The sequence below is a fragment of the Sebastes umbrosus genome, chromosome 16, assembly GCF_015220745.1.
Source record: "Sebastes umbrosus isolate fSebUmb1 chromosome 16, fSebUmb1.pri, whole genome shotgun sequence".
NCBI lineage: Eukaryota > Metazoa > Chordata > Actinopteri > Perciformes > Sebastidae > Sebastes > Sebastes umbrosus.
This window is the reverse complement of record NC_051284.1, coordinates 13,503,947-13,524,097: the sequence shown is the minus strand read 5'-3', so window position 1 is coordinate 13,524,097 and position 20,151 is coordinate 13,503,947. Positions and strand designations below refer to the sequence as shown.

Genomic DNA, 20,151 nt, shown 5'->3' with positions numbered 1-20,151 from the left:
GTGCTCAGAGGTCACACAGCTGCATCCTTTGCAGAATTGTGATCTTCTTTTTGGCATTAAAACCTTAACTGCAAGATTTGATCTCACCACTGGGCTATGATGAGCTCACACTGTTTCCCATGGGACATAAGGAGAGTCTCACGGGGACAAACAGTCACCGTGAAGGAGGGGGTAATTGTCAAAGTTTTGGCATTTGACTAGAAGCAGCCCTGTTCATCATCCAGAAGTGAATACCAAGAGCGAGAGTCAGACTTGTACCTCTTCCCTGTTCAAGAAATCACTGTCACAAAGTTGCTAAATAAGCATTAGATAGTGTTTATCAGTCCCCTATTATTGAGATTGCTACTAAATGAGGCACCCAGTGGGCCATGACTTAATTCATCAGTGATTCTCTTGCAGGAGGACATGTGGGCTGTGTCAGTCCGGACAGGCCAGGGTTACACCCCGGAGCTCTCTGACCTGCAGCGGCTGATTGACATTGACTCCAAAATTCGCCTTCTCCTTCCTGTCGAGGAATTTCTCTCAGTGCAAAGCTCATACACACACCTTAGCATGGCCCAGGTACGTATCCAACAGCACTTCTGTCTACACATTATAACAGCAATGGGTGTATATAGAAACACCATCCAAAACTGCACTGACGCAATGTCATTAATTAAGTTTTGTATGGCATCGATGGCAACCCCTCTTGTAAAATCCTTTGTTATTGACCCTCAGGGAGTCACTCCCTTATTCCTAAGTGGGGAAAAACAGTATTATGTAAGCAGCTGTGATTTGGAACGGAGGGTTGCTTCACTTTTCCATCCACTTTTCCACGTTTCCATATGAAGCCTCTTGTGCATTGTTTGCTCCTAGTAAATTTAATGTAAAGATTTTGCTTTGACCTTTGCTTTGTTTTATTATTATAACTATTATTTTCCATACAAGCAATGGAAAATGTGCTACATTTAGGGCATTTATAATATTTTATGTGTCCATAATTTTCATACCTGGTGATGTTTTGCCCATTTGGACTCTTTGTTGTTAGTGATTTCTAATATTTTGTCCCTTCCCTGAGTTGCATGTATACATTTAAAACATTTTAAATTGTGCCAACTCGTAATGCTCCCCTTTAAATACTGTACGTTGTCTGAGTGTAGAGTATGATCTGTACATCACTACCACATCAGACAGTGGAGAACTAACTTAACAGATCTTCATATAACTGTTTTTCCAGGCCTTGGTTCTGGGTTTGGGCCCGCTCGTAGACGTGAGCTCAGTGAGTCATCTCAGGACCTTATCTCACTGCATTTTAAAAGGCCAGATGGCATTGCTCATCATTTGCGTAGCCTGTCAGTGGAAAATTGTGTTTTTTGAAGTCATAAAAACTTTACAACACAGTTTTGCGAACCCAGGGTGCCTTTTTCTACTACCACTGCTGGATGTAGACGAGGAAAAACTGCAGTACTTGAATCCCAGTGCTGGAATAGCACATGATCAATGTCATAATGTCTGGAATATTTATGTTGCTGGCTTAATTATTTCCCAGTTTCCCGCTGCTTTCTGTGTAGCTGATTTTGCCCAATTAGTACAAAACTGTGATATAACTGGACAGCTGGATGTGTTACTTTGTGTAACCATTTCCCCTCCCTTCCCACCCTTTAATCATCGTGCCTGGTTAAAAGAGTTTTTCTAGAAAGTAAAATTCCCCATCATCCATCCATCATCTGCTCTCCATTAGTGCTGAAATGGCTAATGCAGGCATTCCTATCCAAATGATGTAAAATCTGAATTAAACAATGACACAAAACTTCTGTCTCTCAAGTAACCGTTCGCAGATGATTCATCTTCAGATGACAAAACATTGAAAATATTAGTGTTTTCATAAAATAAAAAGTGAAAGGTTGGTGAACCTCACACCTGTATTTCTTAAAAAGTAGAGGTTACCTTACCCTACCCTAATCCCTTCTGGTGTGGCATACATTAAAGATAGACTGCACTGACTATAAATGTCTTTCAGGGCCAGTCATTCATTCCACATCAGTGCCTGTAAATCTTAAAGGTGGTCATAAAAGTAAATATGCTTTGTTTTGCGGTTACCTTTCTTCTCGGCAGTAGCTTGCACCAGTCCGATTTTCATACTGAAACCATTTGGACAGCAATTCAGGGACCTGTTTGTTTGCTTGCTCATTCCAGGGAAATCTGCAACATACACAAAAGAGATCATCACATCATCTGTTTCAACACCACTGAAACTCACATGATATTAAATCACGGCCCAGATGACCACGTTTGCTGTTGTCTCTTGTTTTCTGGCCACGTCGGATCTGTCACGTATTACATGGAAGAAGAAGTTATTCACCGCTCCCCAGTGAGCACTCGCTCATAAAGGATCAGTCGAGGCTTGAATCTGTGATCCTTTCCCAATAAGTTGTGATTGATATTCTGAGTAAAAAGCAGCTGGTGCATTCATGTGCAGCCACCTTAGTGCCTCTCTGGTTAAGCGGGTCCTTTACTTGAGCCTGCGAGGGTGGCTGCAGTCTTGTGAGGCCCGGGACCAACCGGGATACTGTCCCCCCATCAGAACCTAATTACAGAGCTGGTGGAGGTAGAGGAGTGCCAGCTCCAGAAAAGGAACCATGCTTTCCCTTTCATTTGGAGATATATAGGCAGAAAGGCTTACTACAGCACATATACAGTACTGTATACTGGATAGGAAGACCAATAGCTCACATATTGCAGCCAAACATATAATTGTAGTAATACATTTTTGAACAAAAGTGTACGAAAGCATACTTAGCACATTTTTGTACAGGTGAAAATGTCTCAAACAGAGGTGGTCATTTGTGGATTATAGGTTTTAGACCTGCGTATTTTTGTGATACAGCACATATCAGCGCACTGGGACCAGCTATTTTTTTTCTCTCTGTCCATTTCTATAAGTCAGTGCAGTCGCAGGTAGGGATGTCACAAGAACCGATACTTCGGTACCAAGTCGATGCCAAAATTCTGTAAACGGAAAGGTACTTGTATTTCTACAGTACCGCAGGTACCGTCAGGGCTCGAGACTAACTGTGTCCCGTTGTCCTGATGTTTTCAAATGTAATCTTTTAAAATGTAGTTTTTGGTGAGAAACTTGAATAAATCCAGTTGTTTGAAGGAGATGTTTTCACAACAATGTAAAATAGATAATAGAGGGAATTATGACCTGTTTGATTATCTAACAAAACCCAGTATGCAAATGTATTAGAGGAGTGGATGTTGAAGTACATGGGATTTATTGCTTTACTTTTGTTTTTTACCATGGTATCAAATTGGTATTGAGAATCGTGGAATTTCACCGGTATTGGTATCGACTACTAAATTTCTGCTATTGTTACTTCCCTAGTGGCAAGTGCATATTATTCTGCACTGACTGAATGATAAAGCACAGAAAAATCCCTCTCATAATGCCATAAACCACAGAATCAGTATTTGTAGAAGCATGGTATCACTCAGTATATGACTACACGGTGAGTCATGGTGAAAGTCTTGATGGGACAAAGCCTTGTTTTCTTCGCCTCTGGTTCATTTTTGATGATTTCTAATGATAGGGAAAAGGTCAAGTAGCTATAAACCCTCCTTTAATGATTTGGATTGAATGGAATCAACAGTGTTTTCCTTGGATGCTGTCAATGTTGTGCTTATGACAGCATTGCTCCTTTTGCATTCTTTGCTTTCTCCCATTTTCTCAGGCTTTCAGCTGAAATAGCCTTTCTGTCATTAATAACATCTGTTGGCACATAGGATTAACGTACAGTACACCCCTCCTACTGTGCCGCTGTGTGGTAATGCCTGCACCGCCCACGGTTTGAAGCCAGCTGAGGGGGATTCTGTCATGAGAATTAGCTGGTGTTGGGTGTTTGGTGACATGGGTGTATAGGTGTTTGTGTGTGTCAGAGTTACATTCTCTCAAATGTGGGTGTTTTGAATGTGTGGTTACAATGGAAGTTAATGAATGTCAATATACAATATGGTTTTCGGTCATTGTCCCACTGCATTTGATTGCATCGGATCACCTCCCTTAATCAGCAGCAGGGCTTCAACTCCCTCTGTGTTTGCATAGTAACTCCAGCTGTGTTTTTGTTGTGCATCGGTTAGCTATATTTTGATACAAGACTATGAGGTCACTCAGTCACATTGTGTGGTTGCTGATGAGCACCCATGATTCTAACTACAGCGAATGTTAAGTGAGGGAGCAGAGTTTTGGACAGAAAACGCCCTTTTGACCAACACAACGCGGTCAGCAGATAGTTTACAAATTTATCTTATTGGGTCCGGGTCATATAATTAAACAGCTGTGGAAAAGCTTTGGTCACGTTGTAGTCATCTAAAAGTGTAGGTTAGTTCTTAATTTATAGCGTCAAGTGTAAGCTGAGTTAGAATTCATGATAGAAAGTCTGGATACGAGCTGACCTTAACATATTCATAATGCTCAGAAATGTGATACAGATAGTATTAATTTAATATAGAGCTAAACAGTGACTGCACACTTTTGTAACGCCTCCGGTTCCAAAAGTGAATTCCCATTAATTTACTCCGTTGACCTTTCAGAAAATCCTCATATAAAGATTTTTAAGCATGGAACCAAGCCAACCAGCTATGAGATTAATCGTGACCATAAATCATTTGATTCGGAGCAAAAAAAAACATTGGAAAATGGAAAAAAGGCAAAGGTACAAGACTCTGTACATAATTATACATATTATAACAGTGTAGGAACTACTAAACCATTGCTCCGGAAAAACGTTTAAACTAACCGTTGTCGATCTACAGTAAAATAAAGACAGATTCAGCATCTACATGCTTCAATTCTCGCCTCAAATGTTTTCAAAAACACACTTCGGTGAACTATTGTCATAACATGAGAGAAAGTTTCCAAACGAGCCTCCATGTTGGTGCGGTTTGAAATCCGGGAGCAGACCATCGGGCAGCACGTACGAGCGCGTACAAGGACTTACCCTCACTAGCCGTCCGTTGATGCGGTACACATTTCATGGTAACATCGGGCTCCACCAATCAGAGATGTCACTGTTTAACTTATTGTGGGTAGTGTAGTACTTCTGCCAGATTTTCATTTACAGAACCTCACTGTGAAGCTCTATAGGCCTTCATCATGGCGTCTAGAAAGTAAAAGAAAAAAAGGAGGCAGTGTCATTTTTAATAGAATAATGTATTTCTCTTCAGTAGTGATGACAGCAGGAAGACACAAAAAGACATCTTGTCCTTTGTGCTAAGGAAGAAACTGTCCTGTCTGGAAGATGATCATATCCCTGCTGAAATATTGGAAATATGCTAATTCACAACAGAAAAGGATGTGACTGTTTTGTTCCTTACCAGTGGCTGAAGTTTGGCTCCAGTATTCAACACACTGGCAAACTTGCCAGTAAATGGATTATTATAGTGTATTATCATGAAAACTTTGGAATTTAAGTGTATGCTAATATGAAAAGTGTAATATCTTTGCAGCCATTGTGGCTTACATATTCTACAGGAGTCTGGCTTTGCAGCTGCATGGTGAGAACTGAGATGTCAGGTTTGTCATGTGGCACGCTTGGGGCTTTTCACAAGGTTAACTTGGCTAAAAGAATAGTCTCCACACCCTTCCCCACCCTATAATTCCCATGAGACCCAGTTTATTGTCTTCTTATAAACGCCTCTCCCATTGGTGTTATCCACAGAAGCAGTTGTGTTAAGTGGTTTAGAGAGATTTTTTTCCCCCGTTATGGTTGAGATCTAACTTTTGACTGTTACACTCATTATCACGCTCCATGTTGGATTATTCAGTCACAAAATCATCCGCTAACAATAAACAACGCTTAAAATATTCGCCAGTCTCCTCTATGATCCAAATTAAAGACCATTAAAGCATTTTAGGATATTATCACAGCCCACTGTGCTTTGTGTTTTAATACATGGCAGAGAACACCATATTTTAAGGGAATAGTTCGACATTTTGAGAAAAAAAAACGTGAGGCAACTTTTAAAAGGTGGCTCGGTCACATATTAAGTCAATGGAAAGATGCGATTAGCTTACAGCTAACATCTGGACAGTATACATTGTTTGGGACGAATCAACAAGGACTGCACAAACTACTCAAAGTCAAGTATACAGATCTGTGCGAAAGATGCGAGGCAAAAATGTACTACGCCTTCTGTTTAAACACACTTTCAAGCTCATTACCACATTATATCTTATTTGTTTAATTCATACAAAAACTGAAGTGTAAAAACGCAGCCCGTTAGCCCAAAAAGGAGTATGTATGACACGATAATGCGCAAAGCATTTAGCGTGCAATAACAATTTTTTTCTTGCTTTTGTCGTGTCATTTGTACGCCATGTAGTCTGTACTTGTAATCACTGCAATGTAAACGCCTCCGCGTAAAAATGCTACGCTTAGAGCTATTGGCGTAAAATGAAAAGCTTTCAAGTTTTGTAAGTTACGTCAGTGACGTTTGTCACATGTTTTTTAGTGACATTTGTGACATGTTTTGAATACTTATGTAACATTGTTTCCGTAGGTATTTTCCTTAGTTTACGTACTTATTTTAAGCCCAACCATAACTTTTTGTTGCCTAAACTTAAGTAAGTGTACAAATGACACACGAAAAGTGGCGTACAAATGACACACAGAAAGCCTAAAATGTCTCCTCATGACATGCAAAATGTCTTTGTAAAGTTGTGCTGTTTATACGCTGTGTATAATGTTGTGGTTTTGGTCACAGCCAGGCTAGCTGTTAGCTGCAAACTATTCTTTCAAGCATCGCAACAATGCTGTTGTCCCAATATTATTTCTCTCACCATTGAAAAAGCACTACCTCATTGTACACAAGCTGAAATGTAGGTCAGATGCCTGACACAGCATGTGTCACTGGGTGACAAAAAGTGCAGAAAGATGCTTGGATGTTTTACCCTCCAGATGCTTTTGATAAATATTCAACATGGTCTGCTTCTTAAGCTCTTTGCTCAAATTTATTTTTTCTGTCACTATTTGGCAAACACTTAAATGACATTATATTAGTAGTGAAGTGATGCCGGGCGGAGGTCTCTCAGCCACAGTAAAAGCCTGAGACTGTGAAGTATGTACAATGATTTGGAAGGATCACAGATGCAAGATTTTATTCCACAATCCAAGCAGTGAAAACTTCAAATAGATCGAATGTTTTTTGACCTTGGATTGCTCTTTGGATTCTGCTGAGATACTAAGAACACACAGGTGGTGTGAATATTTTAACCCAGAATCACATTCAACATGCTTTTCTGATTGTAGGATGCACCAGAAGGTTTTGATCTGTGCAACAGTGATTGCTCCAGACCACCCTCAGGTCTGAAAACAAAAAAAAGTACAAAGTCCAGATGACCCACAAGTGAATCTTCTAATACTTCAGGAATGTTCAGCAATCACCAACTCATCTAACAGAGATCCAAAACACTGACGTAAAAACATGATCTCTGGAGGAGGAAAAGACGACTCAGATGCAAACAGATTTCATATCTGGGACACTTTTAAGATTGTGATATACAACCCCTCTTAGATCGATCTGAGGACTGACTTCTTCTGACTGAGGAGGGAGAGGAAAGAATTACAGTGTTAAAGGGAGAGTACAGGTGTTTTGAAGTTGGGTTGTATGAGGTACTTATCCATAGTCAGTGTATTACCTACAGTAGATGACGAATGGCGTGCCTGCAGCTTAGAGAAACAGACAGGAGTACCAGCACGAAAGCAAAGCAATATAGTGCTGTGGACGGGGCTTGCAGAAAAAAATATTTTAGCCAGCTTAGGGCGCTGTCACAAGCTAACATTTAGTCTGCTTGAATTGTACTCTGGTGCGGTTCATTTGGGCGTTTGTGAACACAGTAATCGTACTCTGGTGTGGACCAAAACAACCGCTTGCGAGGGGTGTTCTTCCAAGCGAACCAAAATGCAGGCTGCCTGTGCGGGGTGAAATTGACACAGGTAAACGACAGGTTAACATAAGTGAGAGAGGACTGACCTGGACTTCTGCAGAAGTCCGGTGTTTGTCCGACGTGGGCCGAAGAGAACATACAGAATATGCTAAATAAAGTCCGCAAAGTGACAGGATTTGTGCGTATAGTAGGTCAGTGCAGAGTCAACGTGAAAAAACGATCAAAGTCCGCGATTCCCTGCATAGAAGTGTCAGCTCTCGAGATGAAAAAGTATTGAATTCGCTCCTTAGTACATGCCCCTCAGCAACTTATTTAATTTTTTATTTTTTTTTTTTATTTGGTCCGCCTTACCGCTTAACCTAAAAAAAGACAGACATACAGCCCTTTCCGACGGAGAACTGAACTGAAAGTTAAACTTATCTAACAAAAACAGTATAGATTCAGTTCAGTTTCCCATCGGAAAATATTTTAAATATAGCTTATACTTAAAGGATATTCTTTTAGGTGGCTAAAATACATTTTACCGCCGGCCCTGTCCACAGCAGTACATTGCTTTGCTTCCGTGCGGTAACTCCTGTCTGCTTCTCCAAACTGGGAGCGTGCTGAACATCATATACTGTAGGTAATACACTGACTATGGATAGGTACCTCATACAACCCCACTTCTAAACACACCCACTTCGAACTATCCCTTTGAACAAAGGGAATGGTGCAGGATCAAAACCATTTGCATTACCTTACTTTACCTTGCATTACCTTGCTTGTGTCAGCATGCACGTAGGTATATAACGTGTATGGCAGACATCTGTGTTTCAGCACCTCTGTCTCAGAACTTGGCAGATGTTACAGATGAAAGTCATAGCTGGGCAAAATGTCAGTCTGAGAGACAGAGAAAGAAATACGGGAATAAGAGTGAAATCAAGAGACTCTCAGCCATAGCTTCCGAACAGCTTTTACTCCCGAGCTCTCACAGGGAGTGCTCGTGGCGAGGCATGTGGACAGGCCTTGGCAGGTAGCCTGGGTCCACGTGGCACAGCCAGAGCTCCTACTATACTTCAGATTCGCAGAGAATCAGAGGGAGAGAAACAGAGAGAAAGAGAGGAGCGTGCTATTCTGAACAACACCAGACTTCCCGGTGTGAGTCAGTATGGCTGGCTCCTTTTCATCATACCAGCACTGTCCCTTTGCAATGTGTAGACAAGGGTCGTTAACAAGACGTATTGTCCGCAAACACAAGGGCGTATATTTTCCAGTCAATAGGAATCAGTTTCTAGAAAGTCCTACTATAAGAAATTACACTTAAGTTACCAATAATCTAATTAAATCCACAAAAGCCCAGTTTGTGAAACTTATAATGTTCAGTTTTTGTTGACACATACTGTACTGCAATATAGTGAAAAGTGCATTCTGTTCTCTAATGTAAATAGAGTGGATTTTCAAAGTAATGCAGTCCAATATAACACTACACTACCACTAAATACAAAATGACTACAGTAAATTGTAGATTTCAATTAGTAGCTCAGTTATGCTCTTTAAAAAGAAAGGAATTATTGCAGGGTTGTACTGGATTGCATTAGATTACCAAATAAACAAATAAAACATGTATAACAAAACATCCCGTTTTCATTATATGTGTAGCCTGTTTTTTAACGACTGAGTGAATTAATGTGACCCCCCCAGAGTCGAGGCTAATGAGCCATTTAGTAGCTACTGCATGCTAAAACAAACTGCTGTTTGAAATGCTGGCTAGCGTCCACATAACATAAGTGTTTTTCGAGGAAATCTCCATGGAGTGTTTTTTCCTTTGTTTGAATTATGCAACTCTTTGCATCATCTTTGCAAAAAAAAAAAGAATTGCAGAGAAGTCTCTATTTTCCATCTTATGAAAGCTTGTCCGTCTATTTTTTTTTTTTATCAATTTTAGCTAGTTTGAAAAATGCATGAAGAACTTGGTTGAAAAAACCACACGTTTTTCGAATTAGTTTGTTTGGAGTAAGCGGTAGCGTTGATGATTTCGGTGTTGACACTTCCTTGGATTAGCTGCCTCAGAGCATGCTGTCCCTGTTTAGCTTGTCTGGAGTGTGTGAATAAGGTAATCAAGCTCTCTCAGCAGTTCTTGGTCCACCTAAATGCCTGATAGAAGAAGGAACCTGAAGCAAACAGTGGGCTGACACACCCTCTTTCCATGTATACAATACACGTATTGCAGCAGGACACTTCTACATAAGGGTGACCTAATCATTTGTCTTGTTTTCTTGTCTTGTTTTCCTGATGTGTCTGAGAATACGTCGCATGAAACGATCCAGCTGTTATATTTGGCAAATCGTAGCATAGATGCAACCCACATTGGAGCAGAGAAGAAGCTCCAGGCTATCAATCCCAATGGCTCCCTCCACTATCTAACAAAACTTATATGACTGACATGATATAATTATATGTTCACTATTGCCGAGTGTGAGGCATCCAAGATTATAAACATAAAATAATCCACGCAATTTTTCCTATTTCATCACTTTGGATCATCCATCAACCGCTGCAGCTGTTTCACACCATGACAACCATTGGATGGAATGTATTGACTCTATTTGCAATCATACAATTGATCAGAGGATATCAATAACCACTTAATGAATGCGAAATGTGTGCTTCATTAAAGTTATCTGATACAAAATGATCTACTAATGATGGTTTTGCTCACAGCAATTGGCTAACCGATCTTTTTTCCCCCCATATTGTGGGAAAGCGAAATCTGAACCATAAGGTGAAACAAGGACAGCTTCTCAGGCGTTGTCATATCACGCACGAATGACCTTTTCCTGTTTTAATTAACATTCATTCCGCATTCTAGGCGCACTTGGCAGTCTGCGTAATATTGACAATGCTGCACTTTATATCAACTCGTGACACTAATGTAACATCAAAGTGCAGGGCGTTCATTTAGTATTTCATCAATATAGGCTGACATACTTTTCTCCTAAAAAGATAATTATGTTTGACATGTTTTTCATACTGAAACAAAACATCATTGTGGCCTCCCAGCGGTTTTGTGACCCAGATAGGTGATGTGATTATTGGAGATCTTCAACAGAATGTCAAGTGGCTACTAGGACGAGGGCCAATTACCAGCATTTTGCTGATGTTCAGATAAGCTGGTCTCTCCCTTTGGAAGTCACCCAGTCTAACCTCATATTAAGTTAAAGCTATCACACATTCCAGAAGCACAAATACCGTAATGCACTAGAACAATCACTGGAGTATTTTAAGGTCAAGAAACATTTAGTCTTCTCCAAGAAGTGACTCATTACTATAATTTGACTGGCACAAGATCAGAGACTAATCTACTGTTTATTCTCGCCAATGCCTTGGAAATGGATCTAAACTTGTTGCACTAATTTATTATGACTGCTTAATCAATTATATATTTAGAAACACTGTGGACAAAGTCCTGCAAATAAGTTCTACGAGTCTTCCATAAAACAGAAAATGAACCCTGCGTCAGGTTAACACATATGATCTCATACAGCTTTCAATTGTCAGTTGTCAAAGCAAGTACACATTCACATGCAGTATTAGAAGGTTGCCAACGATATCAAATCTGTTTTATCTTGGCATTTTATATTTCAAACATTAGAACTAACATGTGTAGATGAACCTTACATGACTCTGAAATAATACGGTTTACTTTTGTTGTGATTTCTTTTTAGCCATGCTGGCAGCTTGGGATGTAGGGTTGGCAATGTCGGTCAGTCGGTCGGTCCGCCTCTTTGGTCCAAACGGAAATATCTCAACAACTATTAGATGGATTGCCATGAAAATTTGTGACATTCCCGGTTCCCAGAGAATAAATCCTAATGGCCTGACTTTTCCTACAGCACCACCAACAGGTCCAAGTTTTCACTTATCATGTAAAATATCTCCACATCTACTGGGTTAGATTAGTAAATTTGGTAGATATTTGTGGTTTATAGACATTGAAGTCTACTGACTTTGGTGATCTTCTGACTTTTTCTCTGCGCCATCATGAGACTGACATTGGTGGTGAAATATCTCAGTTATTGGATGGATTGCCAACCAATTTGTTGGAGACATTCTTGTTCCCCTGAGGATAAATCATAGTCACTTTTGTGATCCTGTAACTTTTCAGGTCAAAATATACTTTGGTTTATGACCAAATACCTTTAAAACTAATGACATTCCCATCAGTATCAGCTGTAATTACCAAATGTTAGCATACTAGCACGCTAAACTAGAATATGGTACACCTGCTGAATGTTGTCATCATGAGCATGTTAGCATGTTGATGTTAGCAGTTAGCAGAAAGCACCGCTGAGCCTAAGTACAGCCCATAGACTGTATATAACAAGTGGACGTAGTCACCTGACATCACCCATTGGTTTGTGGATTACGGTTTTAAGCCTCAAGTGCGGCATTTTGGCCGTCTACGTCTTGGTTTTTGGCTGTCGCCATCTTGATTTTTTGCAACCAAAAGTGACACGAAAGGGTGGAGCTAAGTACAACCGAACGCTGGTTAAGACATTTTTAGGCGACCAAAATGTTACAATTAACTGTAATGAACTGAAATACACTGTGAAAGGGTTAAAGTTGTAAGACGAAAACACGGACAACACCCAGACCAGACAACGCCGTGGTAGCGACCTGTCAATCACAAGGTAGCCATGCCCTAAAGCATATCCTGCTTTATGGTCTATTTGACTCTAAATGGGACCATAATTTACTAAATGAACATCATGCTGTATTGAAGAAGACTTGAAACTAGCGATTGAGACCATAAACTCACGTTTACAATGTTTACTGGGGTAATAAATCAAGTGAGACATAGGGTCATTTTCTCATAGACTTCTATACAATCAGACTTCTTTTTGCAACCAGAGAAGTCGCCCCCTGCTGGCCATTAGAAAGAATGCAAGTTTAAGGCACTTCTGCATTGGCTTCACTTCTCAGACTGGGAGGTTGTCCACTGTTACAGCCTCACAGAACTCCTTAGTCTTGTTTTAATTCATTGGAATAAAAATAAGATATTGCTAATTTAGTTTGTAGAATTGGAATATTATAATTATCATATTGAAGAGCACTTGATTTTTCTTTGTTGTAACTAAGCTAATACAAGGCAGAGATACAGTAAGGAGAAATTGAAAGCCAGGAAAGATGATGTGTAATTTGTGGACCATCTATCTTTGCTGTAATTAAGGTCAAATCAATGAAGTTTATATAAAGAGACTGTGGGCTTTCCCCTTACACTCATGGTGTTAATTTAGCCACAGAGATTTGGTTTAGTAAGAAAATATGTGACATACTGTACACGCCAAATGCATTCAAACTGTGGTCAGTGATAGCTTTATCATTGCTAAGCCTCGCAGACAATCTTAAAGTTTGCAGTCTAGTTCTTGAAAAGTAGGGCAGCTGTCGTTTCCAAATTAAATAAACAGTTTCTCCCAAAGATTTGGGCTTTTTTAGAAACGTGCATTTAGTGGTGTGAGGACGGTGGAAAAGCTAGACTTTAATTTTTATTTTTCCTGGTTGGAACGCCGCGTTTCTCACTCTGGTGCATGACAGGAGTCTGATCCCGTCGTGGTCCTGGCTTTTGTAGTCTGAATGAGGGAGTCTTAACTGAAGGGCTCTAGTAACGACCACTTAAAAGAGGCTTCAGATAGAAGCTGTCATTATTTCCCTATAGGGAGACAGAGGGCACTGGTAGGTGAGGCCACACACACTTGGGAAAAATCGCCTTGTTTTTGCCAAGATTTAAATATTAAAGTTAAGCCTAAAATCTGTGTAAATACAAAATGTGGTATTAGTCCAGTAGGCATGTCTGTTTTGCTTATTAACAAGTGAAGAAGCATTCATTCTTCTTCTCAACGTACTGGCTCCACTAACTGAACTCCCCTCCTATTCAGGGTTTAACTAAGATTACATCCTATCATAAATGTGTCAAAATAGATTTAGTAACTCAGAGTTTAAGTTCACAATTTCTGCTGGGCCCCGCTGTCTCCGGTAACCTACCATTTCGCTGTATGCAAGTCCCCATTGAGATGTCGACATTTTATGAAATATCCATCAATTTCAACATTATTAGATCATACATACGCCTGCCTGGCATCCAGACTAACCGAGAGAGATGGAGATTTCAACCACATGGCGCTGGACTGACACTCCAAAACAGCCCTGCGGTTGGCAGCATCCTCTCAGACCCGACCATTTTTTAAACCTAGCTGCTGCTTTTATAGAGTAGCTGTGTATTTTTAGAGGTCAAAGTATGACCGTACCACAGGTCATTTACTGGTCAGTCAGTCGGTATTGTTAATTTTGTCATGTTTTTCCATCCTTGCTCATAAAGAAATAAATTGTGGGTGGGGTGGGGAAGGATATGAACAGCCACAAATGCGCTCGCTTTTCAGCACCTACTGTTCATAACACTACGTCTGCAGAAGCTATTTCCTTCGTTGTAGCACAGCATTTTGTTTAAATATCTGTGATAGATCTGACATTTAAATGGGTTATTTGAATCTGATGAATTTACTGTGAATTGTTCGCTCTCTCTGTGACCGAGCCCAAATGAAATAGATCCATCCTGTGGTCAGAAGGACAAGCCTCTCGCTTATCAGCTGTCTGTGGATGGTCCTCCAGACACGACTCTCCCATTTCCTCCTGACCCATTTTCAAAATTTGCCTTGGATACAGCTTGCAGACCATTGTGTCAGCCCAGTACACGTGGATGCCATAAATGTGTGATTTATGTTGGACTGTAGCTATAGCTATAAGTATTGGGTTTTCTCAGCGCAGGAGAGAAAGATTGTTGTTCATCTCTACATCTTTAGAACACGCCACAATGATGACATTTTAACAGAGATACTGTAACTCATAAGTCTTGGAGAAATGGAAAACTTTCACTCAAATTAATTGCGATGAACTGTTATATGACTTTGATCCCTATTTAAATGTTTCCCAGTGAAAGCCATAAGCTGTGAGTGCAGCTCCAGGAGAGCTAACCCGAGCATGTCCACATTTGAGATGAGATGTTTGCTCCCTGTGAGAACCAGTCGTGTCTGTTGTGTGTCAGGGCCGTGGCTCGGAGGTTAGCTGGAAGTGGGATGGGGACCCGCAGCCAGGAGAGAAGGTCCTGCAGGATATAAAGGAGAGGAGAGGGCAGGAGAGGCGGCTCCAAGAGATCCAACAGCAGCTGGAGACCCTGGGCCAGGGCCAAGAGATGACTGTGAGTTCAAAGCAGCTATGTTCGTTCACACACTCGCAACACATGCTCAAATTCACACGAGTACTTAGGCTACATCCCTTCACTCTGTGTATGCATTATAACCATAGAAATGGAATAAAAGTAGAGCGGACATTGAACTGTTTTCCCCGGTCATTTGACTTGTACAAAAGAAATTGTTGTTTGTTGTTATTGCTAGATAGCTAGTTAGCTTGATAATTCCACCATGCTTTAATACTACACTGGTTACATAAAATTAGCCAAACAAACTTGTCCCTGGTGTTAGCAATATGTTTTCCTACACTGTTACAAGTGTGTCAATGAAGCATTGAGTTGTTAAATTTTACTCATTTACTCTGACACTCTATTAGGGATGAGTATCGTTTAAAAAATGACGATGCCGGTACCAATACCAGTACCCTTAAAGTGATACCAATACCAATGTGGTAGTGGGCCAATCACACGTCGCATTAAATTGAACAATGCTTGTGGTGATCGGCTGCAAGCAAAACCATACAAATAGTCATTTTGTTCTAGATCTGGGCACAAAAATGATCGATTGCAGGTATTGTTTGACTGGAGAAGTTTTGATATCACTTGGTACTGGGTTATTTCGGCCAATACCTTAAATGTATCGAGTACCGATACCCAGCCCTACTCTCTGTTCTAACGTTACTAACATTACTCCACTGCTTGTTAGTCAAAGCTCACCTCAGTGAGTCTGCGACTTGCCGGAAGTCTGTTTAGTTTAGACGGAAGTCAACCCGCTACAACGGTTGCAATGGCAACGGTACACATAAAAATGGCCGCCACTCTGACCATCCTGATACGTTGATTTGAATGGGAATGTCCGTTCTACTCATATCCTATTTCTATGGTTTTAACAGTACTCAGTGCTTCTTTCTGTAGACGTGTGTGACAAATTATTACAAGTGCACAGCTCATTCTGTCATTCTCACAGGGGGACAATGAAATTGCATGCAATATTCATGTCTCTGCAGGCCCATATATTTTCCTGTTTTTCTCCATTTTTCTTCTCTCTCTTTGAATCACTAACACACTTACTTTAACGTTTTGTGTAAAATGTATGTTTTGAGTAAAATGTATGTTTTGAGTGAGGAGTTAAATATCTTCCTCTGCTTTGCTTTTGTACACGGGTTTGATCCGAGGGCAAAGACGGACGTTTATTCCTCCGATAGCCTTTTGTCGTCTACCGTGTTTCATTGCTCTCGAGCATTCTTCGCTTAGATTCGATGTCCGCCCTCCGCAGTGTTTCCTAGAAACCATTGAGCTCTGTCTGCTTTTAGGAGCCTCTGCAGAGTTACAACCAAAGAAGTGTCATCCTCTCCCCAAACCCTGTAGCTAAAGGCACAACAGAAGAATGTACCAAGAACAAAAGGTGGATAGCTCTGATTTCTGCTTTCTCTGACATTTATGACTTTAAATTTTGTGCGAGAGAAAAGGAAAACATTTGAGATAGATTTAGTGGTTTGACTTTGTCATTGTTCGAATGGGGTAGCTTCTCCCGGTCTTGCACAACAAACTACCGGTTAGATTCTTCACAGAGCTGCTGTCGATGGAATACAAATTTAAATGTGTTGACTTAACTTTACCGACACATCAGTTCTCACAGTGATGAACCACAACATGATGCATAGATGCCTAATTTAAACATAAAAGATGCTCACAAACAGTGAGGTAATAAAAACATGAAGCAGCAACCACGCCCTTACATCAAACAAGGCACCATGCCATGCAACCCCAACCTATTCCTGGCTTAATTAAGGAGACACAAGTGGAATTTTTTGCTAATTAAGCCAAGCTCCGTTTGAGGAAGCAGTTCTCTCATTATGATCACAAAACATCAAAACCGCAGTCTCTTAACTTATGGTAGACACTCTTTGTATATAGCTGTGTCTCACTGCATTTTATATACTGTCACTAAATGATTGAACCCAGCAAGCGCCTGCAATGTAAACAGCACACTCACTGTGTATATCCTTTGTGCCACCGGGCTTGTTTTGTGGTTGGAAAAGATTTATTCGTACGGAATTTGTCTGGGAGGGCATTCTTGAACAGTTTCACACAGCTCCAGTATACTCATAAAGTTGATTTGTGTAACATCCGTAATTCAAATGTCTCCTCACAGTCTTCTCGCACCTGAAGTGGGTACAAACTGTGCAGGCTTTGTGCGTAGTTCTCTGTGTTTTATAAGAGCATGATAACTAAGAGGAGATTAGTTTGTGAATAGAAAGAGTTTTTGTGTTGAATTGTGCAGTTAAAGGGATAGTTCAGGTTTTTTGAAGTGGGGTTGTATGAGGTACTTATCCATAGTCAGTGTATTATTTACAGTAGATGACAGCCGGCATGCCCCAAGCTTGGAGAAGCAGACAGGAGTACCGACACCGAGGCAAAGCAATATAGTGCTGTGGATGGGGCCAGCAGAAAAATGTACTCCAACCACCTAAAAGAAAAGACTAAAAGAAAGACTAAAAATATAGCGTACACTTAAACGGATATTGCTTTTTTTTTTAGGTGGCTAAAATATTTTTTTCTGCCATCCCCGTCCACATTACTGTATTGCTTTGCTCCGGTGCCAGTACGCCTCTCTGTTTCTCGATGCTGGGGGCATGCCAACAATCATCTCCTGTAAATAATACACCTACTATGGATAAGTACCTCATACAACCCCACTTCAATACACCTGAACTATCACTTTAAGTCAAAGCCAGAGCAATTCAGGAATATCCTTTCTTGTAAAGTAAGTATTTCTCCAAATGCTACCAATACTAAAACTATTAAAGTATTAGAAGATGTTCTTATTTTCTTCCTCTCGAGAAGATCGATGACACTCTCAGTTGTTGGAATGATTTTGAAAATCTAGTCCAAAAACAATAATATAAGCTTGTGATACTATGGCCCAGAAAATGCTATTTGTTTCTTTGTCTGTCAAACCTTATAAAGAAGTAGTGTTTACTACAGTCGGTGATGACAAGAGTTAGAAAATGAATTCAAGAGAAGGAAGCTAATGTTGACTGTTCATGAATTTGTTTTAGGAATATGTTTGAAATAAAAATATTTTACTGAAGTACCATATCCCTAAAAAAACCTACCAGGATGGATTGGATATTAGATGTTTTGGAAGTATGCCGCTCTGTGTTTAGTCTGGCCTGCTGCTGGAGTGAAGCACATATAAAGGTGGAAAATGTTCAAAAGGTTAGTCCCGTACATTGTAGCAGTGAGCACAGGTCCTCTGCTCTGCCTCAGTTTGATTGATTCCAGCGTGTGATGTTAAGAATTTAAGTGTTTGTCTTGAGATCTACCTGATTTACCTTTTTGCGGTGATTTATTTAAACAAAAGCTGTGTTGTGTTGGATTCACATCTGAGACTTGTAAATTTGTGCGTCATCTCGGCTTCTCCTTTCTCAATCCAAACAAAAACCCCATTCCGGTGAAATTCATCTCTTTGCCAAGGAATCTCTTCTCTCACCTTTCATTTTTTTCCCTCTCACTGTTAGTAATGTTTGCCTGTGTAGAAAGGTCTTGGCCTTTCCTCTAGAGAAAGGTATTATTAGTATTACTGGTCATTGTTCTCTTTTGATGAGACATAGAACTACAGTAAAAAAAACATTTCCAGAAAGAAGAGTTCAGCAGGGTTCAGTACTAGTTTTCCTGCACAATCCCAACATTGACAGTAAGGCCGGATGGTCCCAGCAGGACAATCTTAGTCTTCTAAAGTCGACATCATTAATCATACACTCTTTTTCATGTTAGCAAGGTTTCCTAGTGCGTGGGGACTAGAATATGTATTTATTTTTCAATTCTTCAGAAATCTGTTAGCGATGTGAGAACCTTTTTTGCATGGTTGGATGATAAAAGTTATATTAAAAGGAGACCTATTACGTTTTTGTGCTTTTTCCCATTCCTTTAGTGTGTTATATAGGTTTTTTGTGCATGTAAAAAGTCTGCAAAGTTACTGCTTCTGAACTGCCTGAAACGCCTCGCTTGAAGTCCTGCATTTTCTTCCGTAACATGGTGATGTCACCAAGTAACACATTTGCCTAGCGGATACTTTGGCAGGCCCTCAAACAAAGCTAGTTAGAGCCGAGCTGGAGCGGAAAAAAAAAAGAGCGAAAAGAGTCAAAAGAGTTTGGTTCAGTTGACCAATCACAACAGTGGGCCAGCTGACCAATCAGAGCAATCAAAGTAAAGTAAAGCATTTGAACATTAAAGCACGTAAACATGTTCTAGTAGAAACCCAAAATACAAGTATGCACCTAAAAATGAGCAGAATAGGTAATCTTTAAAACCACAAAATGTAACTACAGCATCCTGGAATAATACAAAAATATCAACATGAAACTCCACCTACAGTCCTTTCAATACAAAGAGGATACCCAACCCATCCGCGATAGGTCAAAGTGGACCTGAATCTGTTAGGTTACGTTGTGCCAACTCTGCAGTTTCATAACTCTTTTTCCACAGGAGGCCGGTCAGGTTTGCCAGAAAAGAGGAGCCAAGCATGGAGAAAAGGGATTCTTTCTTTCTCACCCTCTTCCCTACTCTTCATTCCTTCCATGGCTACTGGCTGTTAGCTTTTGGCTTGTCACACTGTCTGCTCTTGTTTGCCACTTTATGATCTCCTGAAATAGAGACAGTTTGACAAAGAGGGTTCTCCACAATAGTCTCCTTTTGCTGTGTCAGTGACTACGTTTACATGCACAAAATATTCTGTTTTTTGCACTTATTCCAAAAAAGACAATATTCCTACCAAGCTGTTTACATGGCTAATGAAAATGAATATTCCACTAATATTCCCGTTTACATGCAGCCGTGCATACTTCGATTAATGGACCTTCTTGAAAAGGTCGGCGCTGTGATATTTGCACATATACAAAAACCTGTTGTTATCCAAGTCTTTCATAATGTTTAAAGTAATTGTGTTTCTACTTATGACCATAAATTTGGGCTTTTCTTTTGGGCATGCGGCTCTATG

At 40.2% G+C, this 20,151-nt stretch overlaps 2 protein-coding genes across 14 annotated transcripts in view; one reads left to right on the top strand and one right to left on the bottom strand.

The window, feature by feature from the left end:
• Positions 1 to 20,151, bottom strand: part of LOC119504473 (sushi domain-containing protein 6-like) — a 41,968-nt gene that overhangs the window by 14,366 nt on the left and 7,451 nt on the right. Inside the window, exon 2 of the mRNA XM_037796563.1 lies at positions 2,080 to 2,181. The gene's annotated coding sequence lies outside the window, so the exon portion shown is untranslated. The remainder of the gene's footprint in view (positions 1 to 2,079; positions 2,182 to 20,151) is intronic.
• Positions 1 to 20,151, top strand: part of fsip1 (fibrous sheath interacting protein 1) — a 33,171-nt gene that overhangs the window by 5,982 nt on the left and 7,038 nt on the right. For 4 of the 13 annotated variants that reach the window (XM_037796578.1, XM_037796576.1, XM_037796574.1 and 1 more), the window contains exons 9-10: positions 400 to 561; positions 15,006 to 15,158. In XM_037796578.1, the coding sequence (XP_037652506.1) occupies positions 400 to 561; positions 15,006 to 15,158 (315 nt within the window). Of the gene's footprint in view, positions 1 to 399; positions 562 to 1,216; positions 1,886 to 15,005; positions 15,159 to 16,462; positions 16,555 to 20,151 lie in introns of those variants that run through there. The other 9 variants (XM_037796573.1, XM_037796569.1, XM_037796568.1 and 6 more) reach the window with 3 other exon arrangements.